The 21,246-nt window shown below is 42.2% G+C and overlaps 1 protein-coding gene across 2 annotated transcripts; it reads right to left on the bottom strand.

Annotated features, from left to right (window-relative positions):
- Positions 1-8,571: 8,571 nt before the first annotated feature.
- Positions 8,572-20,281, bottom strand: arrdc2 (arrestin domain containing 2). 2 transcript variants are annotated; one of them, XM_061684381.1, is made up of 8 exons: positions 20,147-20,281; positions 19,490-19,744; positions 12,399-12,616; positions 12,204-12,306; positions 11,086-11,342; positions 10,813-10,975; positions 10,189-10,352; positions 8,572-9,813 (listed from the first exon to the last, which is right to left on the bottom strand). In XM_061684381.1, the coding sequence occupies exons 2-8, from the start codon at positions 19,740-19,742 to the stop codon at positions 9,760-9,762; spliced, it is 1,212 nt and encodes a 403-aa protein (XP_061540365.1). In that variant the 5' UTR covers positions 19,743-19,744; positions 20,147-20,281; the 3' UTR covers positions 8,572-9,759. The 2 variants fall into 2 exon arrangements, with proteins under 2 accessions (XP_061540365.1, XP_061540364.1); XM_061684380.1 differs by lacking the exons at positions 19,490-19,744; positions 20,147-20,281 and adding an exon at positions 13,806-14,187.
- Positions 20,282-21,246: the final 965 nt, after the last annotated feature.

The following is a 21,246-nucleotide window of genomic DNA, read 5'->3' as shown; positions in this document are numbered from 1 at the left end:
ATACACACAAAATAAGAATTTGAGAAGGGGACAAGCAATTTTTCATGACACTGTATATTCTTTATTCTCCATGAAAATGACTAATGTTACAGCATCTTACTGAGTCACTTCCAGTAGTAGTACAAGAAGTATTATAATTATGTTATTACTCTATGTTTTTTAAAAGTACAATATTAGAGGGTGCTATATTTCATTATTAAAAAACAGAAGCACAAATAAAAGTAGGGTATTTTGGTATCTCTGGAACGGATTAATGCCATTTGCATTCATTTTAATGGGAAAGATGATTTGAGATACAAACATTTTGAGTTACAAGCGTTGTCACAACTGTATGTCCGAATTTTGCTTATATTGTATGTAACACTACACCATCAGTGACTATTGTGAAAATCTGAACGCTACAATATCATGATAGCATGACTATGCCATGATTGGTGTATTTATGTTATATAGTACAGTATATATTGAACCCCTGCATGATAGCAGTCCAGCATTTGCAAATTCGCATGTTCACAGATTTATCTTGGAAACTTTTTGTCCATTATTTGCTCTAAAACTCATCTATTTGCTGTTTTTGTGCCCAGATCAAAGCCATGTCTCATATAAGACTATTGCTTTGGCGCCACCCAGCTACTTCTGGGGCCAAGTAATTTTGTTGAATTGACGGGAGCTTCATTTAGTGAGGCCACAGCCTTGCGAGTTGCTGCCATTTTGTGGGATCTATAGGAAATTACTAACCTTTTTGGGTGAGGCCCTATCCCCCTGCGAATAGAGGGGGCTCACTGTATAGTTTACCATATACCGAACCTTATTACTGGTTCTTCTTTATCACGGTGGGTTATTATACCATTGTAGGGAAAGGAAAAACCCAAAAATAAACGTTTTGTTTCTTTAATTCATTCCCCTTAACTCCAGATAGAAACAAAAACAAAAAAACATTACCTAGTATAGGAGTGCGTTGTCATATCGCGTGGCAGTGTAAATGAATTCTTTGTTGATGTTCTGCTCCTGCGTCAAATGGTAATCATTTCACTTGGCTTTTTCCAGGCCGTAGCAAGATATGCTGTCTAATTCTTATTTTTGATTTTTTTTTTAACCTCTTCTTTCAAGTTTCTTTTCCATCCCACTTTCTCAATTTTCTTTCAATCTTAATCTAATTTTGAAAGAGTGCAGTGGAACTTTGTTATGATGGAAGAGGATAGTTGGAGATACTTGAAACCTCCTCCTTGCGCCGTACTGTAAGAAACACACACATGCCTTTTCTTTCTTGTACTGTATGGCACATAGTGTTCCTTTTGCTCGGAATAATTGAGCAATACATTCACGTGGAAAGGTACTCCTCTCATCAGCTTACCTCCACTATTGTTTTCTTCACGCTTTGCCTTGGGACTACGTGATAATCTTGCAGCGTTTCCAAGAAAAATACATTCCTCCGTGCTGCTTTCATGTTTGTCACATTATAGAGAGAACTTTTCTCATTCCAGACCTGGCGTGCCGCCAGCTTCCCCAGTCAAACATCCTCACCACGTGCAAGGGAGGGGAAATAATTTGCGTTACAGTATGTCCTCTACTTAAATAACACACAGGGAATACATTTGCAATGTCTGAGCAACACCACTGGCTTCGAACTGAAAGACTTTACTCTTGCTTCATAAATGTCTCTCAGATGTGTCACATGGGAAGACCTCTTCTTAATCCATCCATCCATTTTCAACACCGCTTATCCTGGTTAGGGTCGCGGGGCACCGGAGCCTATCCGAGCTGACTTCGGGCGAAAGGCGGACTACACCCTGAACTGGTCGCCAGTCAGTCGCAGGCCACATATAGACACGGATAACCATTCGCGCTCACATTCACACCGTCACTGAATGGGTTCAGCACGCTGCCCACACCAAAGTCAGGCGAGTGTACCACGACACCATCAGTGACTCTACTTAATCCTCCCCCATCCATTTATTCTTTATTCTAGAATTTAGATGATGTCTGCACAGTGATGGTCTTCGCATTACAATATCCTTTACTTACTATGATCTGAAAATATGAGACAAATCTCGATGCTTTTAAACTGTACGTAGAAAGCGCATGCGACTCCCAGGTTGTTAAATTCTTTTTTAACCAATTAGCAGTCTCATAACTATTTGTGTTAAAAATACATTTATGTGCAAAACGTTTTCTATGTTTGGTGGACGACCGGTTAGAGCGTCTGCCTCACAGTTCTGAGGAGCGGGGTTCAATCCCCGGCCCCCGCCTGTGTGGAGTGTGCGAGTTCTCCCCGTGCGCCTGCGTGAGTTTTCTCCGGGCACTCCGGGTTCCTCCCACATCCCAAAAACATGCGTGGTAGGCTAACTGACAACTCTAAATTGCCCGTAGGTGTGAATGTGAGTGCGAATGGCTGTTTGTATGTATGTACTCTGCGATTGACTGGCAACCGGTTCAGGGTGTACCCCGCCTCCTGCCCGATGACAGCCGGGATAGGCTCCAACACTCCCGCGACCCTTGTGAGGAGAAGCGGCTTGGAAGTTGGATGGATGGATGTCTGTAATGAAACTTGTATGTCTGCTCACATAAGGAGTTGGTAGAATTGTGCCTTGGGTGAAACCAGTGCTGTAGTCACTAGAGTCCAAAATAAACTATCTCACTCGCCTGCCATGGCAACTGATAAATAATGCCAGCTTTAAGCGTGTTCGTGTCAGGGAGGTGTGGATTTGATAGTTAGTGTCTGTCAATTTTTTTTCCTCTTTGGTTTTATTATCTCCAAAAATCACATTTTGAGTGGCTGTGATGAGTGACACCCGCCCAAGTCTGCCATTTGACTTGTCAGTTCAAATTTACCATGTGAGGTCATGCTTTTAAGGCTGTGTTTAGAAGAGTGCCAAACAAAGTGTGCTGCAGAGTTCTCAAACAAAGGGAGACAGATCATTAACACCACAAGGCAACAAGAAGTACATTTTGTGAAACTAGGAATTACTAGCAAAACAAACAAACAAACTCTTTATTCATCTTATTTTGGGTTGTTGTTGATTCCAACATGGATTTTTTTTTTCTCCCCTCTTCCAGAATACTCTGGTGAACAGCTTTGCGTGCAGTTCACTTCTGTGGCAAGGGGCGAGTGTTCTCTGTAAGCCCGCTGAAGTTCCATGAAGTCTTGAAGGAGGGGAAGTGCAAGCCGATCCCCATGTCTTTTTGGAGTCAACAACGTCCTGACGTCACACCGCCTGCATGCAGACCGGTTTCAGCGGGATGTGGGCGTCTGCATGCAGCCCTTTTATTGGTCAGATCATCTTTTTGGCCTTCACATCAAAAGAATAATTCATAGCGGGCAGTTATGAATCTCCTATTCATCACATGCAGAGCAGAGACACTCCAAAGTCTCCCAGTGTAGAAATGAATATTTACTGAAGGGTGAACAAAATGCCTCTTTGTACTTTTTTTTTTTGCGCTGAAAATCCCAGTGCATTAAAAAGCCCATTTTACAATCAGAAACAAAATAAGGTCTGATTTGTTCAACTGCCATATCATATGATCTCTCTTAATGAGTGTCTAGCTATTTAGGTCATTTGAATGCTGGGAGTCAAAAGAATTTAGTCTAGTGCTTGTGCGTGTGTGTAAAAAAGCGTAGAGCACTCGTCTTACTTTTATTGTGTGGCTGTAAAGAGAAAATAATTTTCTTTCGTGAGAAACACTGAGGGCCCTATTTTTGCGTTACCCCGGTTTTGCTAATTGTGTAGACCAGTGCAGCCCGGCGGATTCGAGAGTGGGCGGGCTGTGCCGTTGTGGGTGTGTTTACAGCTGACTTCATTCGCCGCCAATCAGAGCGGCTCCTCTTATTCCCTTTAAATGTGGCGCAGTGACAGTCTCCACGGAGGCATCTAAGTGCAGGCACATCTCCAAGGACACACCGTCGTTGTGCCAAAAATGTTCACCTTGGGGCAGACCAGTCTGCCAAATTGGCGAGCCTTATGCTTGCACGAAAATCAGAACATCAGAACCTGCCGGCATTTGCGGCTCAGTGCAGATGTGCTGTCTAGGAAAAAAGAACCCAGAATATCAGTATCACTATTGTTCTGCTTGTTTTTATGGCACATCATAGCAGTGCCATGACTCACTAGCTTCTAACAAAATCAAATAACAAAATGTGCTTTTCATTGGTAGCGTACATGTTTTTTTTCTCAGCTCAAACATGTATTAGTTGAAAAATACAATGCAAGTTCTGTGTTCAAACAACATAAACGTTGAACAGTTTGTAAGCTGATTGTTGTGGGAAAATATGCCTCAAAAGTAACACAAACACTTAAATGTTGAACTGCAATCATGTGTGATGTGACACATATATGTCAACATATCATGTCAAAATTTGTGTCAAACAAAATCAATACTTTTGAGACGTAAGATCAGGAAGCATCTAAAATATTCATTCCATGTATGTTTTGCTTTTCGGGTGTTTTTGTGATGCAACCACAGAGGGAACCAGGGTACAGCGCACCAGTAGTGGCAAAGAGAACATGTGTGATAATAACCGTGGAACTAAAAATTGAACTGTATTCAAACCGGATGCTGTATTAGTAATGAAATGGATTCATTGGTTAATTTCTCGACTACAGGAGTTATTGATCACAACCCATGGAGGTTCCTACTCTGATTAATGCAATGTGCAAAGACTTTTACTGCCATTAACCACAAAGTGTAATTGGCTTCACAGACAAAACAGTTGCAATACAATCTAGTCTCTCATCATTCCCACTCCACCAAAGTGCCTAATAAATCTTCCAAAACAAACCCGTATCACTCTGATATGCAAAAGGAGGAAAAGCAAATGTGGCTGGTTTTGGTTTGTCTGCCATTGCCCCCTCCAGTCATGTCGTGATCGGCTTAGAATGTACAATAAAATACCAGAAGATGAACAGGTCAAATGTGTCGCTATCAACTTCCTAACAACCTTGACAATGAATCTGTAGTCATCCACTTGATGCATGTTGTGTTCACATGTACCAACAGCGACGCCAACTTTATTTCGATCGGACCATAACGCCGCTTCAAAGCAAAAGATAACTGGAGAGTCACAAATTAGACGGACATTGTAGCAAGGAGAAAAGAGGAAGTTTAGAGTCAAACGTCCTTGAGTTGTCTGTGTAATGTGCAGCAATTCCGACCAAAGTTGAAAATAGAAAACAATAATGTGGCTTTGAGTGTATTCCAGACATGCCAAACAAAATTAAATCAACAACTCACAGAATAACAGGATACTGCGTGTCATCAAACACATAACATAGTAAAGATTGTCAATTAGTCCTGGGTGGGCATCTCATTGCAATGTAAATGTAAAAAAGGATTCTTGGTTTGAAATCAAACCGAATTTACAGTAAGCGCCAACATTGGTACCATATCACAGGCTTAGAAGATTATATGAAAATGTGAGTTGCTTTGAATATTTGAACTGTTTGCAAAGTAGGGGTACTTTACCGTGACGATTCTAATGCGGGAGGTCCTAGAAATGTTCCATTAGTGAGTCCCTTGCATGATTTGTTTGGCACAGTTTTTACGCCAGATGGCCTTCGTGATAGAACCCACCCATTGTTTTTAATTTTTTTAAATCTGGGTTTGGTATTGGGGTACTGACCGGGAATCCATTTGCAGCATTGAAGTGGAGGGTTTCAAAGGGGTGTTTTGTTTTTTGTTTGTTTGTTTTTCTTTTTCTTTTTATTGTGGCGCCAAATCCCTGGTGCAAATACATGGAATTTTCAAAAGACATAAAATCAGCCAGCAAGTCAAGAAAGAAATGTGAGTAATCATCATGCATTTGACAAGCGAAGATAGATAAAGGATGAAGATGAGGATTTTGTAGGCCATACAAATGGGCAGTGGTCACTCTTTCTACTCTGTTTTCAATTTTAGATTCTGCAAAATGAAATGTCCTTCTTCTCTGAAGATTCTTGGAAAATTCAAATCCGGAACGCAGTACAGCGATTCAGTGTTTTGCACTGTTACCACAAAGCAAAAAAAAGGTCTTGGGTTCTGTCCTAGGTTAAGTGCATTGTGTGCATGTTCTTCCTCCGCTTCCTCCCACAGTCGGAAAGCATGTACTTTAGAATATTGACGACCCCCCTAGATACCCCGTGAATGTGAACGGGTGTCTGTGTCAGTCCTGTGATTATTAGGTTATCAGTCCAGGGTGAACCCTAAATCAGTTTGGATGCACTCCAGTTGACCTGTGACCCTAAACAGAAGAAGCCGTAAAGAAAATGAGCAGATGGGAATCAGGTGCATTGCCTCCTGAGGGCTATATCCTTCCTAACGTCACGAGTTTGATGTTTGTTGTTCTATTTAAGGTAAAAATCTCTCTTCACCTGCAGGTGAGTAACAGAAGAAGTCATCAAACAGGTTGGAGGCCTATCTCTTCAACATGCATGTTGATACAATCTGTACAACATATTATCTCCATCCCTGCAGAGCAAACATCTACAGAACTAGCATTACCACTATACTGTATATCTGTCTTATTCTTTTGACACTTTACCATCACTTCAAACCATATTTTGTTATTTCAGATTCATTCGCAATCAGTCCCATGCGCTGTCATCAGAGGCAGATGATAATGATCACATAGATACCATTTACACTCACCATCACACATTCTGTGGGAACGATTTCGAATTTTTAATTAACCTAACATGCACGTTTTTGGAATTTGGGAGGAAACCCGGTGAAAACACAGGAAGGCCAAAACCGGGATTCGAACGAGAACCTCAGAACTGTGAAACAGATGTGCTAACCACTAACCACTTTGTTGCCCTAAAGCATTCATCTTTTTTTTTTTTTTATCACCTGTGCTTACATTTTAAAGGAGCAACAGTTCATATTGTCCATCTGAACTCAGGATTTAAAGGCGATGATTTATTCTAGTGTATTTTGTGATCAACATCATATACAGAAGAAGAGTAAGTTACCCAAAGTTTATTTGCTAATGGACGACACAATGAACTCATCTCCAAAGGATCTACTTTTCTAAAGCTTAAGAACGTCACAAACTGAACTTAAGTCATCTTATCTTCTCTGGTTTTAGAACAGGTTCCCTCACACAACACACATAGAGGACAGAGACAAACAAGGTTGTTTACAATTTGTAGTGTGACGCAACCACGTTGTGCTATAAAGCATTGCCTCTCCAAAATGTAATCAGTGAGGGGGACAAAGAAGCCATCGTAGTGGTCGTCGTACGTCTAAACAATGTTTCAAAGAACATTGTCGGCACAGTGGCGTGTCATGTGACCACGAAACCTGAATTACTCACTCGACAATCAGTGCGGATTAAGAAGAGTTTGGGTCTGTGTATGTTTAAAAAAGGTACACTGCTGACAAACCTACCTTCATTATCTCTTTTCCAGATTCTGTTGTTGAAGCAAACAAAGAGTGACCAAAAACAAAATAACTATGGAGGATGAAACGTTACCCTTTAATTTTGCTCTGGATTTTCTAATTTGAGGTCATGACTGAGGCTTTGTTTCTTCCCAAGCTTTTACTTAATCAGGTCATAAAAGTAGATCGGAAGCCCTGCTGTGCATGTCAAGGCCTGAGATATGCAAGTCAGAATGTGTGTGAATTTCCAGGCAACGTCTTCTTCAGAATAAGTCATCCTCCAGTGTGCAAGGCACCTGATCTTGACAGACAAGATCCTCAACAGTTTAGCATGTTATTTAAAACCATTCCATGTATTTGCGATATACTGTATTGCGTTTTGTGATTTTATTTTTTTTTTAAGGCGGGCACAAGACACAAAGCATTCGCCACAAATCATCCTCAGAACCGACAAGAAACAATTCTCTTAAGGCCGAGGATGAGCACTATCCCTCATTGTAGTGCTCCCTTGTTCATGTTCCTTTCATGTCGTTGCTGTCCCTGTTTTTTTCCCACATTATAAGATCCTAAGATCTTCATTTAGATTGCAACGGTGGTTGACTCTACCTTCTATTTTTCTTTTTTAAGCTATCCTCGTCAGAAAAGCTTGAAAAAAAGTAATGAGCCTGTTTTGACTAAGTAGATGAAGTGAAAGTAAAAACTATTCAGAAAAAGTACAGAGACCTGAAAATTCTACCAAATGCAGTAACAAAGTATTTGTACTTTGCCATTTACCACCACTGGTTGTAACCTTATAGAGTTTCGGTAACTTGGTCCTAAGTCATGTTTATGGCTTTATTTCACACAGTGTAGAAATCAGTGAGCTGTGTGTAAGTTATGTTTACACATGGTAAAAATAACCAGGATCAGTGTTGAGGCTGAACAAACAGTGCAAGAGGAAAGGAAATCCACATTTCACTCAATCTGACATGAGGTTTAGCAGCTACGGCTAACTGCACATGGGAAGTTTTGGGCCTGAGAAGTTCACAATAAGAACTGTCAGTGGCACGACTTCGGCTTGTAATTGTTGTTTTGATCTACTGGGTGTGGCCTGCCTCCAGTTAGCAGCGCCTCTGGCAAGAATATATTTTTGACTCGCTCCACTGCTGAACACCAAGTACCATGTCACTCGCATGCAACACTTAAAAACAGGCACAAGTGAAACGCATTACTTCTGTATTGTTTATTTGATTTAAAAAAAAAAAAAAAAAAAAAAAAAAACTTTGGCAAGATCGGAATTCAAACTTGTATTAAAAAAAATACATTCATTGAAATTTCCATGCATGACACTGCTGACCCTGAAGACTTCTTTCCTACTCATTACTGTTGTTGTTGTCTTTTAATTGAGGAAAAGTCATAATAATCCCAGAGTCAGTTTTTGGAATGTTCTTTGTCCATTCACTCCAGAGGCATCTCCGGCTTAAAGCTTGTCTTAAGTGTGTTCTAGTTGAGCTTCCCAAAGCGGCTAAGACCAACAAGGCATCTGGCTCAAATCAACAACTTCGAACCACACGGTTCAGGTCTGTGTCACCTCCTTTTTATTAGCAGCTAGGGGAGCTTATCAGTAAGCCTCGTGCACTTTTATAAACTAAGAGCTCATTTTGATTCTGCTTTGTGCAAACAAAACTTCGCATCCTCTATCTGACACATCCACGTTGCATAATAAAACTGTCTTTGTTCCATTTTCTTTCCGAACAACAACTTATTTAACAACAGATGTTTAAGGCATATGTAGTTTTCCCTTTTACATTTTTTTACTGCATGTATAAAACACGCATCTAGCTCCAACCGTCAATACACATTCATTTACAGTATGTGCTGGGTTAACGGTAGAAATCATCACAGGCACCTTTTGGCTTCCACTGTGTAGTCTGGTAAAAGGGACGTAGAGACTGAACAATAATTGCACTTCTCTTTACACCATTCAAAGATGACGATGTGATCATAAATGTCAATTTACAACAAGGCACTTGACACCCAACGCACTCGATACAAGTGACTACACCCCACCTCAACATGTCCTCAATTCCTTAAATCTCATTTCAAGTGAGGGAATTGTTGATTGGGAAGTGTTTGTAGCTCACATCATCAGGATTAAAACATAAATAAATCACTGATGTGGAGCTGCTGCTTCCATCTTAGCAGAACCACAGAAAGTCCACATGAAGACTGGAAACAAAGTGGGGGGTTGCTCCTCCGTCTCTCAGCCCCCGGCGGCGGGTGCCAACTTTCACTGTGGCGCTCACGGCAGTCTCTCAATGACACCGGTACGACCAGGTGCCACTTTTCAAAGAGGAGGAATCGGATAAATCTCCTGATTCATAGAATTAATGGAAGTCGCTCGACACTCAGGCAGGGTCTTGCATTTCAGCATGTCATGCAGCGAGGCCTCATGTTGGAAGGCTGAGGGTTGGGGTCAACCTGTAGAAATAAAAGAGAAGACATTTAATGTCGAGCTCAACACAAAAACTCTCCATTCTGGGCGTGAAAATAAAACACCATCCACACCAGTGGCATTTGAGAAAAATCTCTCCAAAATGCATTCACAGGCTGTCCAGCACATGCTATTAAACCCCAACCATAAAACCGTTTTAGCAAATCAGAACCTGAAGAAATGTATTTATTGAAAATTCTACTTAAATATAATGTGAACAAAACAACCCATAATGATATAACGACGCACACAGCGTTTTCAGAAATGTCAGCATTTGTTTTCAAAGAGTTTTGTGAAAAAAGTCATCTGTCGTCAAACCAGTCAAAGTAGCGGGCGGAGGTACATGTCGATCACTCTCTCACCTCACTGTACACAGGTGGCGGTCGGAAGCGGAACTCCTGCACAAAGGCCATGAGGGGCCGCTCGAGGATCCCACTCAGATCTTCGGCCGGCTGTTGGGCCACCGCGCTGCTGCTGCACTGCTCGGCCTCCCCCTCTGCCACCACAGAGCTGTATTCTGGAGGAGCTGCGGGCAAACAGGCAAAGTTAGTCTGCTGACTCATCACTGCATTTGAAACAATCAAACCTGCCCTTTTTCCACTAACAAACAAATAAATCTCAGCGTAAAAATGTTTTTATGTGTTGGCACTGGGCTTTGTGGCAAGTTCATTTATAACAACCATCAAACTAAATGCCTCGACACTGATTCAACTTGACAACATTATTGGATTATTTAATCAGAGGTATTTTTCCAATCATATTAAGTGAGCCTGTTGCTGTGTTAATTTGGATTAGGAATATTTGGAAATTTGTAATTTAGTAACATTTAGCAATTCATGCATTATAAACATGATCCATAAACGGACTAATAATATCTAGTAAACAGATTGTTGATAGACAACGGTATTTAAAAGTCAATTCAAATGCCCATGTTCAGTAATTGTGCCCTCCATTCTAGCCTGACTGATACAAAGAATGCAACTTACGCTCCGGCTGCTCTGGGATAGCCATACGCAGCCACTCCAGATTGACACTATACTGGCTGCTGACGCTAGAAGTCCTGCTTCCAAACGGATGGAGCGGAATGGTGCCTATGACCAAAGGCAGCTCAAGAAACAGCTTGGAGGTTCCCAGGACATCGACACACACCTGTTGGTAGAAGAAAGGGACAAATTGCAGTGTTGTCTGTGAGGAGGGCAGATCCAAAACAGCAGAAATACGCATCTAGCAAACATAAATGATCCGGTGGCTGGGCTCACCTGGAGCATGTATTCCACTTTGATGATGCGGCACTGAAGGATGGACGGACCCACAGGGGGGATCTTAATAGCCCGACCGTGCCACGTTTCCCTGCACCTGGCGCCCACCGCGTCACCGCTCAGTGTGGCCACCACAGCGCACTTCTGCTTTATGGTGCCGCGGGCGATGAACGTTTGAGTCTGAGTGATGTGGGCTTTGGGCACGACTGACCGTGAAGTAGAATTGTCAAACTCTGCAAAAACAGGTATGACCTCACCTGTGGAGAGGAGCAGACCGTTAGGGCCGAGTCAACTTCTAAAGTACACAACAGATAGATAAAATCATAGTACTTCTTGCATACATGTTTACATTATTATTGTGAGTCTATAACATGTTCATCTTTCGCACCTATTTTGAAGCATTCATTTTTAATGTTTTTTTTTTTTTTTTTTTTTTAACTGTACAGTACAGGTAAGTCCAAATTCAGAGTTGCGCCCTTCAAGTGTAGGACCACGTTGTGCCTTAACATGCAGGGCAGCACTGAGCTCTGCTGGATGTAGTAGATGCAGCGTAATTAAGAAAAAAGAAAAAAGAAGAGGCAGAGGGGGTCCCCTACTAAGGTGCAGTAATCATCGTAGAGCAGAGAAAATATATGCTTGTGAGTAATGCTGTATGCTCTGTTTTAGGTGTTGCTGCTGTGTTTTAAGGTAGCCTGCCTATGACGTTTCCCATTATAGGTTAACATTAAACTAGTAGACTTTAGTTAGATGAAAGTATATAATTTGGTTAAACCTTTGGGTGTTTTTTTTTTTTTTTTTATGCGTCGGTTTTACCATAAACTTCAATTGGTGAGTGACAATGAATGAAGCAAGCGCGCTTTGTCTCTTAGTTGGAGAACTGTGTGATATGTGAGAACAAGCGTTAAAGAATGCTTTAAAAAGAATCAAGTGTGTTTAAAGCGTGAGGAAGGGTAACACTTTTGTATTTATTTGGTCTCGCTACATCGCTGGTGGGTCAGGAACCGGCGTCCACCGTTTACCTATTTTTCGTTGCCGATTAGCTAGGACCAGCCATGTAAGGTGTCCATTTTGAGCCAATACCCAAGTTACCAAATATGCTTTCGTTGGCGCAATCTTACCAGGCGTATAACCTTTGCGGTCAAGCTTCGCTGTGACAGACACTTGTCCAAAGTTCCGGTACCACGTCCGTGCCATCTTATCCTTCGTTCCAGCTTGTGGTGCCTGAGAATGATCAAACTTTTAAATTAGCAAGTGTACTACAAAAATGAAGAAACCAGGTTGAACTAAAAGGGCGTAAGAATGGGGAGGCTCACCAATAGCGCTGGTGTGTTTATGTCAATGGGCTCAATGACAGTAAACTCCTTCTTGATCTTCCTGACGGTGGCCCAGGGCCTGTGCAGCTTCACTTTGACCCAGTAACGAATGCTGCCATGTTTGCCCTCAAAGGAGGTGACCAGAGTCTCCTCTGGCAGCTGGAAACTGAACGGGAATTCGTGTCTGCCTGCAGGAAGGATGGTCACGTCACCATTATCTAGAGAGAGAAATGAGACAAAAAAAAAAAGCTAAATTTAGACTCAATTCTCTCGTGTTAATCATATTTTGTTTGTTTATATAACAGGCAAAAACAGATAATGGGACAGTCAAGTGATTAAATGCCATCATAAAAGTTAATCCTCCTTAAACTTGTTTATCTGGTTTAGCCTTTAATAATTTGTAAACCATCAAAGGTTGAGACCAAGATATACTCTGACAACATTCAGACACAAATTAAACAGCGCAGCAGAAATCATACAAGACTCCACTGAAATATAACTCTTTCTCCACAATCACATGGCCTGCGCTTGCTTTGAGGGGCGGTTCCTCCTCCATTGTGCTGACGGGGAACATGTTTTCCTCAGGCCCTTCTCAAATGATGTGTTTCGTTTCCCCCCCCCACTTGCCGAACACGTGTTTTTGTTTAACACACGCCATGTGTTTGTGCCCCGTAGTCGCCCGAAGCTCCCATTACAATACCATCACTGTCAAATTCGATTGATGGCTCAAGTGGCTGAATGTATTTACACACACCTGCAGAAAAAGACTCTCGCCATACTACTCAGGCAGTTAGCACAAGATACGATGGCTCTGTTATATTGTTGGTTCTAAGGTTGATTTTTTTAACTCAAGCAAAGAAGCTGTGCATTGTACAACAAAAGACGAAAGCCTTGGCAGTGAATTTCCTGTTTATGTTTTCAACAAACATCTGTGTGCCCAAGGAATGAAAGAGTATGAGGAAACGACACAAGATTGACCTTATTCCTTTTAACAGTTGTTTTGATACTTGAGTGGATAACTTCTGCAAAATGTTTTACTTCACTAAGGAGAAAGAAAACGTCTACAAAAGCTTCCTATTAAATTTAAATCGGGACAAGTGCACTTCAACTGCGTATCAACACTAAACGTCTATAGAGAATCAGCAATATGTACAAAAGTGATGAAAACATCAGAACCATTTTGAGGAACAAGACGCCTCACGGGTATTTATTTATTAACCACACACTGTTCCCGTGTCAACGGAAATACAGGCAATAATCCTGAAAGTCACTTATAATGAGCAAGTGTTAAGCATTTGCTTAGCATGAAGGGACTCGAGAACCCGACTGTGCTGCACGTGAGTGCACCTCGCAGACGGGATCGGATGCGCTCACTGCAGCCTTCCCGGGGGAGAGGAGAGGACTGACCTGCCTGCAGCAGCACCTCTCTCCGGTTCAAGTACTCCACCTCGTCGCTGTAGTTCTGCGTGTAGGCGGCGCTGGAGCCGGCCGAGCGAGACTCGGTCCAGTGCACTTTGGCGAAACCTTCGGCGTGGAGCTTCAGGGAGTCCACGCGACTCTTCCCGGTGAGCTGCAGTACCACCCGGCCGGACACCACGTCGCCGTTGCTGTACACGGGAGGACAGTCCACGTCCGGGGCGTCGAAGACGATGTCCAACTTTTTCAACTTGTCGAAAATCATTGTTGCCAAGCTTCTGAAGTCGTTCCTTTCGGCGTGCGGGGGCAGTGAGTGAGATTAACTGGATGCTGTCGCTTGCTCGTTTGGAGTTGAGACTGTTTAGCAGTTTCGGTTCGAGGCCTATTTGAAGTAGGGAGAGAGTGGGCGGGGCCGCGTGCACGTTGATTACGTAAACCTCAGGAGAGGGCTGAAGGCTGCCCGATGATGCCTTCGCGGACTGCCTCTTCGCAACGACTTTTCAGTACTTGTTTTTCCCCTAACGTCAGCTGTCCAATCAGTGTCTGTGTTGAATTGGAATTTTAAATATCTTACACCTATCCGATGAATCGGTTACATCCAATATTAACAAAACATTTTTGAAAGAAAAATAATTGGTTGGTTGTACACGTAACTGGGTTGTGATCAAAGTCAAAAGAGAAACTAACAGCTTCAAAAACATGAGCAGGCAAAGACCTAGTACCAAAATTCCCTGTGACGTCAGCATTGATATGGAATAAAAACGAAACTCAAATAACACAAATGGCAGCTCATCGAATTAATCTGTCGTTTGAGTTTTTTAAACTCTTCTCACAACTTAAGTGTGGAAGAGATTGTTTTGCGCTCGTCTCATGACAGCCACATTTCCTGGCTAACATTGAAGGCAGCATTCAAAACAAGCAGCCTGGGTGTGGAGGTAAGCAGCGAGGAAAACAGGGTCTGATCATCATGACTGCTGGCTCCAGCTTCTCAACAGAAAACTGCCTCAGTGTTATCTAGAACCTCTCAGAAGAGTCCTGAAGAGGAAAATACTTACACGCTGGCTGGACTAAAGCAGTTTATGCCCCTTCTTCCATGTCACTTTCCAACACACTGCCGATCAACCACACACACTTAACATCAAGAAAAGGTATGCACAAAGAATGTCTCTATGGAAAAACAACTGCACTAATGCTACTGTCATACATTTGGTCCTTGATCAGATACAAATAAAGTCTTGGCTGTGTTTCTCGAACTGTTCACAAAATAAGATGCCTGTAAGAGGCCTCTTCTACTGAGAATCTTGAAGACAGCTAAAGAGCTCTTATAAGAGGCACTTGAGGGCATGAGGCAGGGATGCCCCTGCCCTAGTGCCATGTGGAAGCTTGTCTTGCCCAAGCACAGTGACTTGATTAGATCGAGTACAATGGAGGTCAGCAGGAGGGTGAGCAACACGTGCTACTTCGGTTGACCAAAAAAAGCAGATGCGCTACTAACCCTTTCGCCACCTGGGAAGGATTTGACTCCATGCTGCAAGTCACACTTTTAAAAAGGGCTTTGCAAGAGTCAAAGCCTCCAAATTCAGCTATGAGCAGAAGCTATCTTTTTCTTTTAAAGCCTTTTCATTAGGGGAATTAATCAATCACACATCAACTCAGTCCTAATCAATTTAAAACCAAAAATCGGACTATTGGAAAACAAAGTTGTTTACTCCTCAGTCCACTGGGGCGTGGAGTTAGCTCTATAGTGCCACCAGGTGTTGAGTTGGATGTAGCGTTCACAGCTGCAGGGCCCAACTTGGCGGGTGATGCTCGAATGTGAGAACAAACAGCAACCGCCCTTTCCTTTTCAGTATGTCTAATTGTGGGCGGTGCCAAATTAGCAAGAGACAGCACAGAGGTCTGTGCTGCACTTTTTAATCGATGTGGATTTTAAAAACCTTTAGCACCTTCTGGTTAGGAGGTGGTCAGCACAGGGCATTCGGGTCACAGTGATTGCAGGGGTTTTCTCGCATCATACAAAAAACAAAAAAACATGCATGTTAGACTAAATTGTCCTGAGTTGTGAATGTGCATGTGAATGATTGGTTGTCTACCAGGCCTTTCATACCGCAGGCTTTAGAAAACTGATGTCTGGATCGTTAGGGAGATGAACAAAACCCAGTGATGCCACCTGCTGGCAGGTTAACGACAGCAGCGGTCCTGATAAATTGAACAACAAGCCTGTCACAAGCTGATCAGCACTGGCTGTCAGGATGTCTCCGTAAGATTAGTCAAACTGCCTTTGAAAATAATTATGTATGAAGCTTAGGTTGCAGAGTGAAACCAAACTGTAATCGAAAAAGATTGACGTACTAATAAAATGTAATTAAATATATTTACAGTACATGTACAACTAACTATTCCCCAAACAATGTGCCATAGAATCTGCATGGACTAAAACATTTTCTGTGAAAGATAAATATAAATTAAATGACCAAATACCATCGAATGACTCAAGTGTTGCATCCAGCTGTGTGCTGGGCGAGGGCGAGTAGAAAGTGCCATGTGTTGGTTTAATTGTCGTCACGGTAAGGCTGCCTGCATTTTTCAAATTGCCCCCACCCATGCGGTCTTCCTTCCTCGTTGCACTCTAGTCTCATGACCTGGTTTGATGACCCCCACACCACCATGTTTGAGCAGCTTATAAACATGAAACCATAAACAGTTAACTGTCATCAGTAATTTTCTCTCTCTCGTCCTAAGAAAACTGCTTTGCATTTCCTCAAATATCAAACTGTCGAGAAGAGAAAGTGGGCCTGGCACACAAAGGCCAAACAATCAATTTGTTAATGCTAGCTTGCCAGCTTGTTAGTGTTGGAAACATTCATTTTGGCCCAAGTCACTGGGTCGGGTTAGTGATCAAACTAATAAAAACAGATAAGTGATGATTTACAGTAGGTATTTGTTATGCATGACCGTGAAGTTCAGCTTTACAACTAAAGATGGTCATGTTAGTTTAGAAGTTGAAAGCTGGGCATTTCTCACACTGGGTGATATATACGTTCGTGAAGCACACCTGACACACAAAGTCCTGATTGATTGACTAGCACGAGTACTCCGTACACTTCCCAGGCCCCAACATAGTTAAAAGAGATTTATTTGGGCACAGTTCCTCCTTAGGCACGTGCTTGGGTACGCAAAATGGACAATGTAGTAATGATGCCATTTTTCCTTGCACCACACAGCAATGATCATCGCCACCTTTCACAATGTTACTGTACAACGAAGTTTCAGAGTCACACTGGAAACAAAATAAAATGTGGACAGTACATCTGCCTCACAGTTAGAAGTTCTGGATTCGAATCTCAGCTATGGCCTTTAATTGTAGAGTTTGCATGTAGTCCCCATCCTTGCATGGGTTTTCTCAGTTTACTAGAGCTTCCTCCCACATTCCCAAAACATTCATAAGGTTTACTGAAAATCTACATTGCACTGAAGTGACAATGTAACTGTGAAGGATTGACTGTCTATATGTGCCCTGTGATAGACTGGCAATCAGTCCAGGGTGTTCTCGCCCAAAGTCAGTTGGGATAGGCTCCACAGCTCACTTCTGACTCTGTAGTATTAAATGAATGGGTGGATGAATTAAGTCATACTGCTACAATCAGCTAGTTAATTAATATCCTTCTAATGTCCTAGAGAGACAGCGATTGATGGTCTCAAACTGTTGCATTTACAGGGGAATTGGGACATTGAAGAATTTAGTTACTTATCACCCCCAAAATAAATAAATAAATAAATAAATGTTTCTGATCATGGCCAGCAGGCTGACTGGTCAGACCAAACTGCACTGTGTTCAAAACACTTGATGAAACATTAACTCCCATCCACTGTTTGTTTACTGGGTAGGATATAAACCTCAGGTTAAATTTCACTTTCGTATCTGTAGAACTATTTGGACTTAGCACTGTGATCTGTGAATTTATAGATTTCTTTTCATTCATTGGCTGGCTGACCGATGTACAGTGGGCACAGAAAGAATTCAGACCCCCTTAAACTGTTCACTTTTTTATATTTCAGCCATTAGCTAGAATCATTTAAGTTTATTTTCCCCCCACATTAATGTACACACAGCACCCCATAGTGACGGAAAAAAAACATTATTAAAAAAGAAGAACTGAAATATCACACAGCCATAAGTATTCAGACCCTTTGCTCAGTATTTAGTAGGACCCTTTTGAGCTAACACAGCCTTGAGTCTTTTTGGGATGATGCAACAAGTTTCTCACACCTGGATTTGGGGATCCTCTGCCATTCCTCCTTGCAGATCCTCTCCAGTTCTGTCAGGTTGGATGGTGAACGTTGGTGGACAGCCATTTTCAGGTTTTTCCAGAGATGCTCAATTGGGTTTAAGTCAGGGCTCTGGCTGGGCCATTCAAGAACAGTCACGGAGTTGTTTTGAAGTTACTCCTTCGGTATTTTAGCTGTGTGCTTAGGGTCATTGTCTTGTTTGAAGGTGAACCTTCGTCCCAGTCTGAGGTTCTGAGCACTCTAGAGAAGGTTTTCGTCCAGGAGATCCCTGTACTTGGCCGCATTCGTCTTTCCTTCGATTGCAACCAGTCGTCCTGTCCCTGCAGCTGAAAAACACCCCCACAGCATGCTGCCGCCACCATGCTTCGCTGTTGGGACTGTATTGGACAGGTGATGAGCAGTGCCTGGTTTACTCCACACATGCCACTTTGAATTAAGGCCAACAATTTCTATCTTGGTCTCATCAGACCAGATAATCTTATTTCTCACCATCTTCAGGTGTTTTTTGTTGTTGATTTTTTCAAGCAAACTAAATGCAGGCTTTCATGTGTCTTGCACTGAGGAGAGGCTTCTGTGAGCCACTCTGCCGTAAATCCCCGACTGGTGGAGGGATGCAGTGATGGTTGACTTTCTAGCACGTTCTCCCATCTCCCGACTGCATCTCTGGAGCTCAGCCACAGTGATCTTTGGGTTCTTCTTTACCTCTCTCATCAAGGCTCTTCTCTTTGGCAAGTTCTAGGAAGGGTTTTGAACATCCCAAATGTCTTCCATTTAAGTATTATGGAGGCCACAGTGCTCTTAGGAACCTTAAGTGCAGCAGATTTTTTTTGTAACCTTGGCCAGATCTGTGCCTTACCACAATTCTGTCTCTGAGCTCTTCAGGCAGTTCCTTTGACCTCAGGATTCTCATTTGCTCTGACATGCACTGTGAGCTGTAAGGTCTTATATAGACAGGGGTGTGGCTTTCCTACGCAATCCCAATCATTCAAATCAAAAAGCTGGACTCCAATGAAGGTGTAGAACCAGCTCAAGGATGATCAGAAGAAATGGACAGCACCCGAGTTAAATATGAATGTCACAGCAAAGGGTCTGAATACTTATGGCCGTGTGATATTTCAGTTTTTCTTTTTTAATAAACCAGCAAAAATTTTCAATATGGGTTGCTGTGTGTACATTAATGAGGGGGGGGGGGGGAGGGGGGGGGGAATGAACTTAAATGATTTTAACAAATGGCTGCAATATAACAAAGAGTGAAAATTTAAAGGGGGTCTGAAAACTTTCTGTACCCAGTGTATGTTTAGGGCTTACATTACTCAGTAGTTTCTGTTTCCCAACCTTTATTGAGCCAAACTGCGCATATTTCACATGAGAAAATAATTACTGACCTCGGATCAGATGCTGCCTCTTCCTGAAGTAAGTGAACCTGGAGGTGTAGTCGTTATATACAGAGTTCATGCCGCGGTTCTCCAGCCAGTGTGCCGTAGCTACGCCTCGTCCCTGCACCTTCATGGAGTGCACTTTGGTGTCCCTGCGGAGCTCCAACACCACCTGGCCCGACAACACCTCTCCTCCGGTGAAGGCAGCATCGCCCTCACCGTCCAGCTCCAGTTTGAAAGACTGAATTGGGTTCAGTGACATTTCTATCCGTGTCAAGGGAAATAAGATCTAGAATTAGCACACTGAATCCCGTCACGGGGTTTTCAGAGGGTAAAAACCCGAGAAAATACCCGTATACAAAAGGAGAATCCCACATACAAAATAAACTATTTGCTTAGTTTATGCCGTCCAACACTACAGAAATAACCACTGCAAATAGAAATAATCTCTCCAACTGCAGAACTGTAGAATAAGTATTAATAACCGTGGTTATTAATACACGTTCTACACGTGGCTGACATTAATAAATGGGAATTTGCATACTTCCATACGAAACGGATTATATGGCAATGTCACATCTCAGCCAATCAGGATCGAGAAATGGTAACGGGGAAAGCTGTTAAAAGACACCTTGTAACGTCACCCTGTCCATGTTAACTACTCACCAGCGGGACACGGGGAATTCTCTCGAACAACCGAAGAGAATGGAAGTAAACTGTGTGTGAGGAGACAGCACTTCGGTGTGCTTTAAGTAGTAATCTTTAAATAACATGTCTGTCAGGCTTGAGCGCCCAGTAACACCGTGTCACCCATCCACCAATCACAATGGGCGCACGTCGGTCACGTCCGCCCACCGAGCACGGGAAGTCGATTGGAATGATTTAGCATTTCATATTAAGATTTATTGCGACGGCTCGGTTTTATCCGCCAGCTTTTATAGAAACATGCATTCAGATGAACATGTTTTATCAAAATCTCGAAGTAAAACAAACATGTGTCGTGGTAATCCCCCAATTACTGGTAATCGTGTGCACAATTCATTTGCTGGTGGATGTGAATGCGAGACACTTTTATTTTGAAGGCATCAATTTGTTGTTGATAGTTTTCCTGGAGAACATTAGTTATTTTTACTTCCTGGTATTCTTTTCTACATTTGCTGTAGTCTCCTGACACGCGTTGACTATAACTACCACTTTACGTTTATATATTATTTCATTATTGTGTCACTTGAGCTAGGACAGTTCAAGGACTTGCACGTATGACATTTGATCAACAGTCAAGTAGCAAACCTTATGGGCGTCGGTTTCTATTTGCCCTTGTCGTCCACAGTATGTTTATTGTCTAATCCTCGTGCCCACCTTAAAGGTGTCTCAACCATGAAAGGTCTTACTGCATGTATAAACCATGCTGGGACCCCACCTCATGATGATTACTAATGTAGTGTTCTAGTGCAATCTAATAATTTAATCTCATGCAACATCACTGCAGTATACAGTACTGTAAAACCACTCCACTTTATCACAAAGTAAATCTTAGGGCCAACATGTATTTGTTATGTACCCAGGCTATGGATAGAAGTAGAACCAGTGGTAATGATTAAACATGTCTGTTGAAACAAAAAGGGTGATTGATACTAAGTAAAACAAAATCAAAATCAATATACTGCATGTGAGTTTGAAATAAATTGAAAGAGATACAATTATGGCAGCAAATAATCTTAAAGCCGAGTTTATTACACAATACCGAAATAGTTTCTTTAAATTTT

The sequence above is a fragment of the Phycodurus eques genome, chromosome 8, assembly GCF_024500275.1.
Source record: "Phycodurus eques isolate BA_2022a chromosome 8, UOR_Pequ_1.1, whole genome shotgun sequence".
NCBI classification, from domain to species: Eukaryota; Metazoa; Chordata; class Actinopteri; order Syngnathiformes; family Syngnathidae; genus Phycodurus; species Phycodurus eques.
This window is presented reverse-complemented; position numbering and strand designations above follow the sequence as displayed.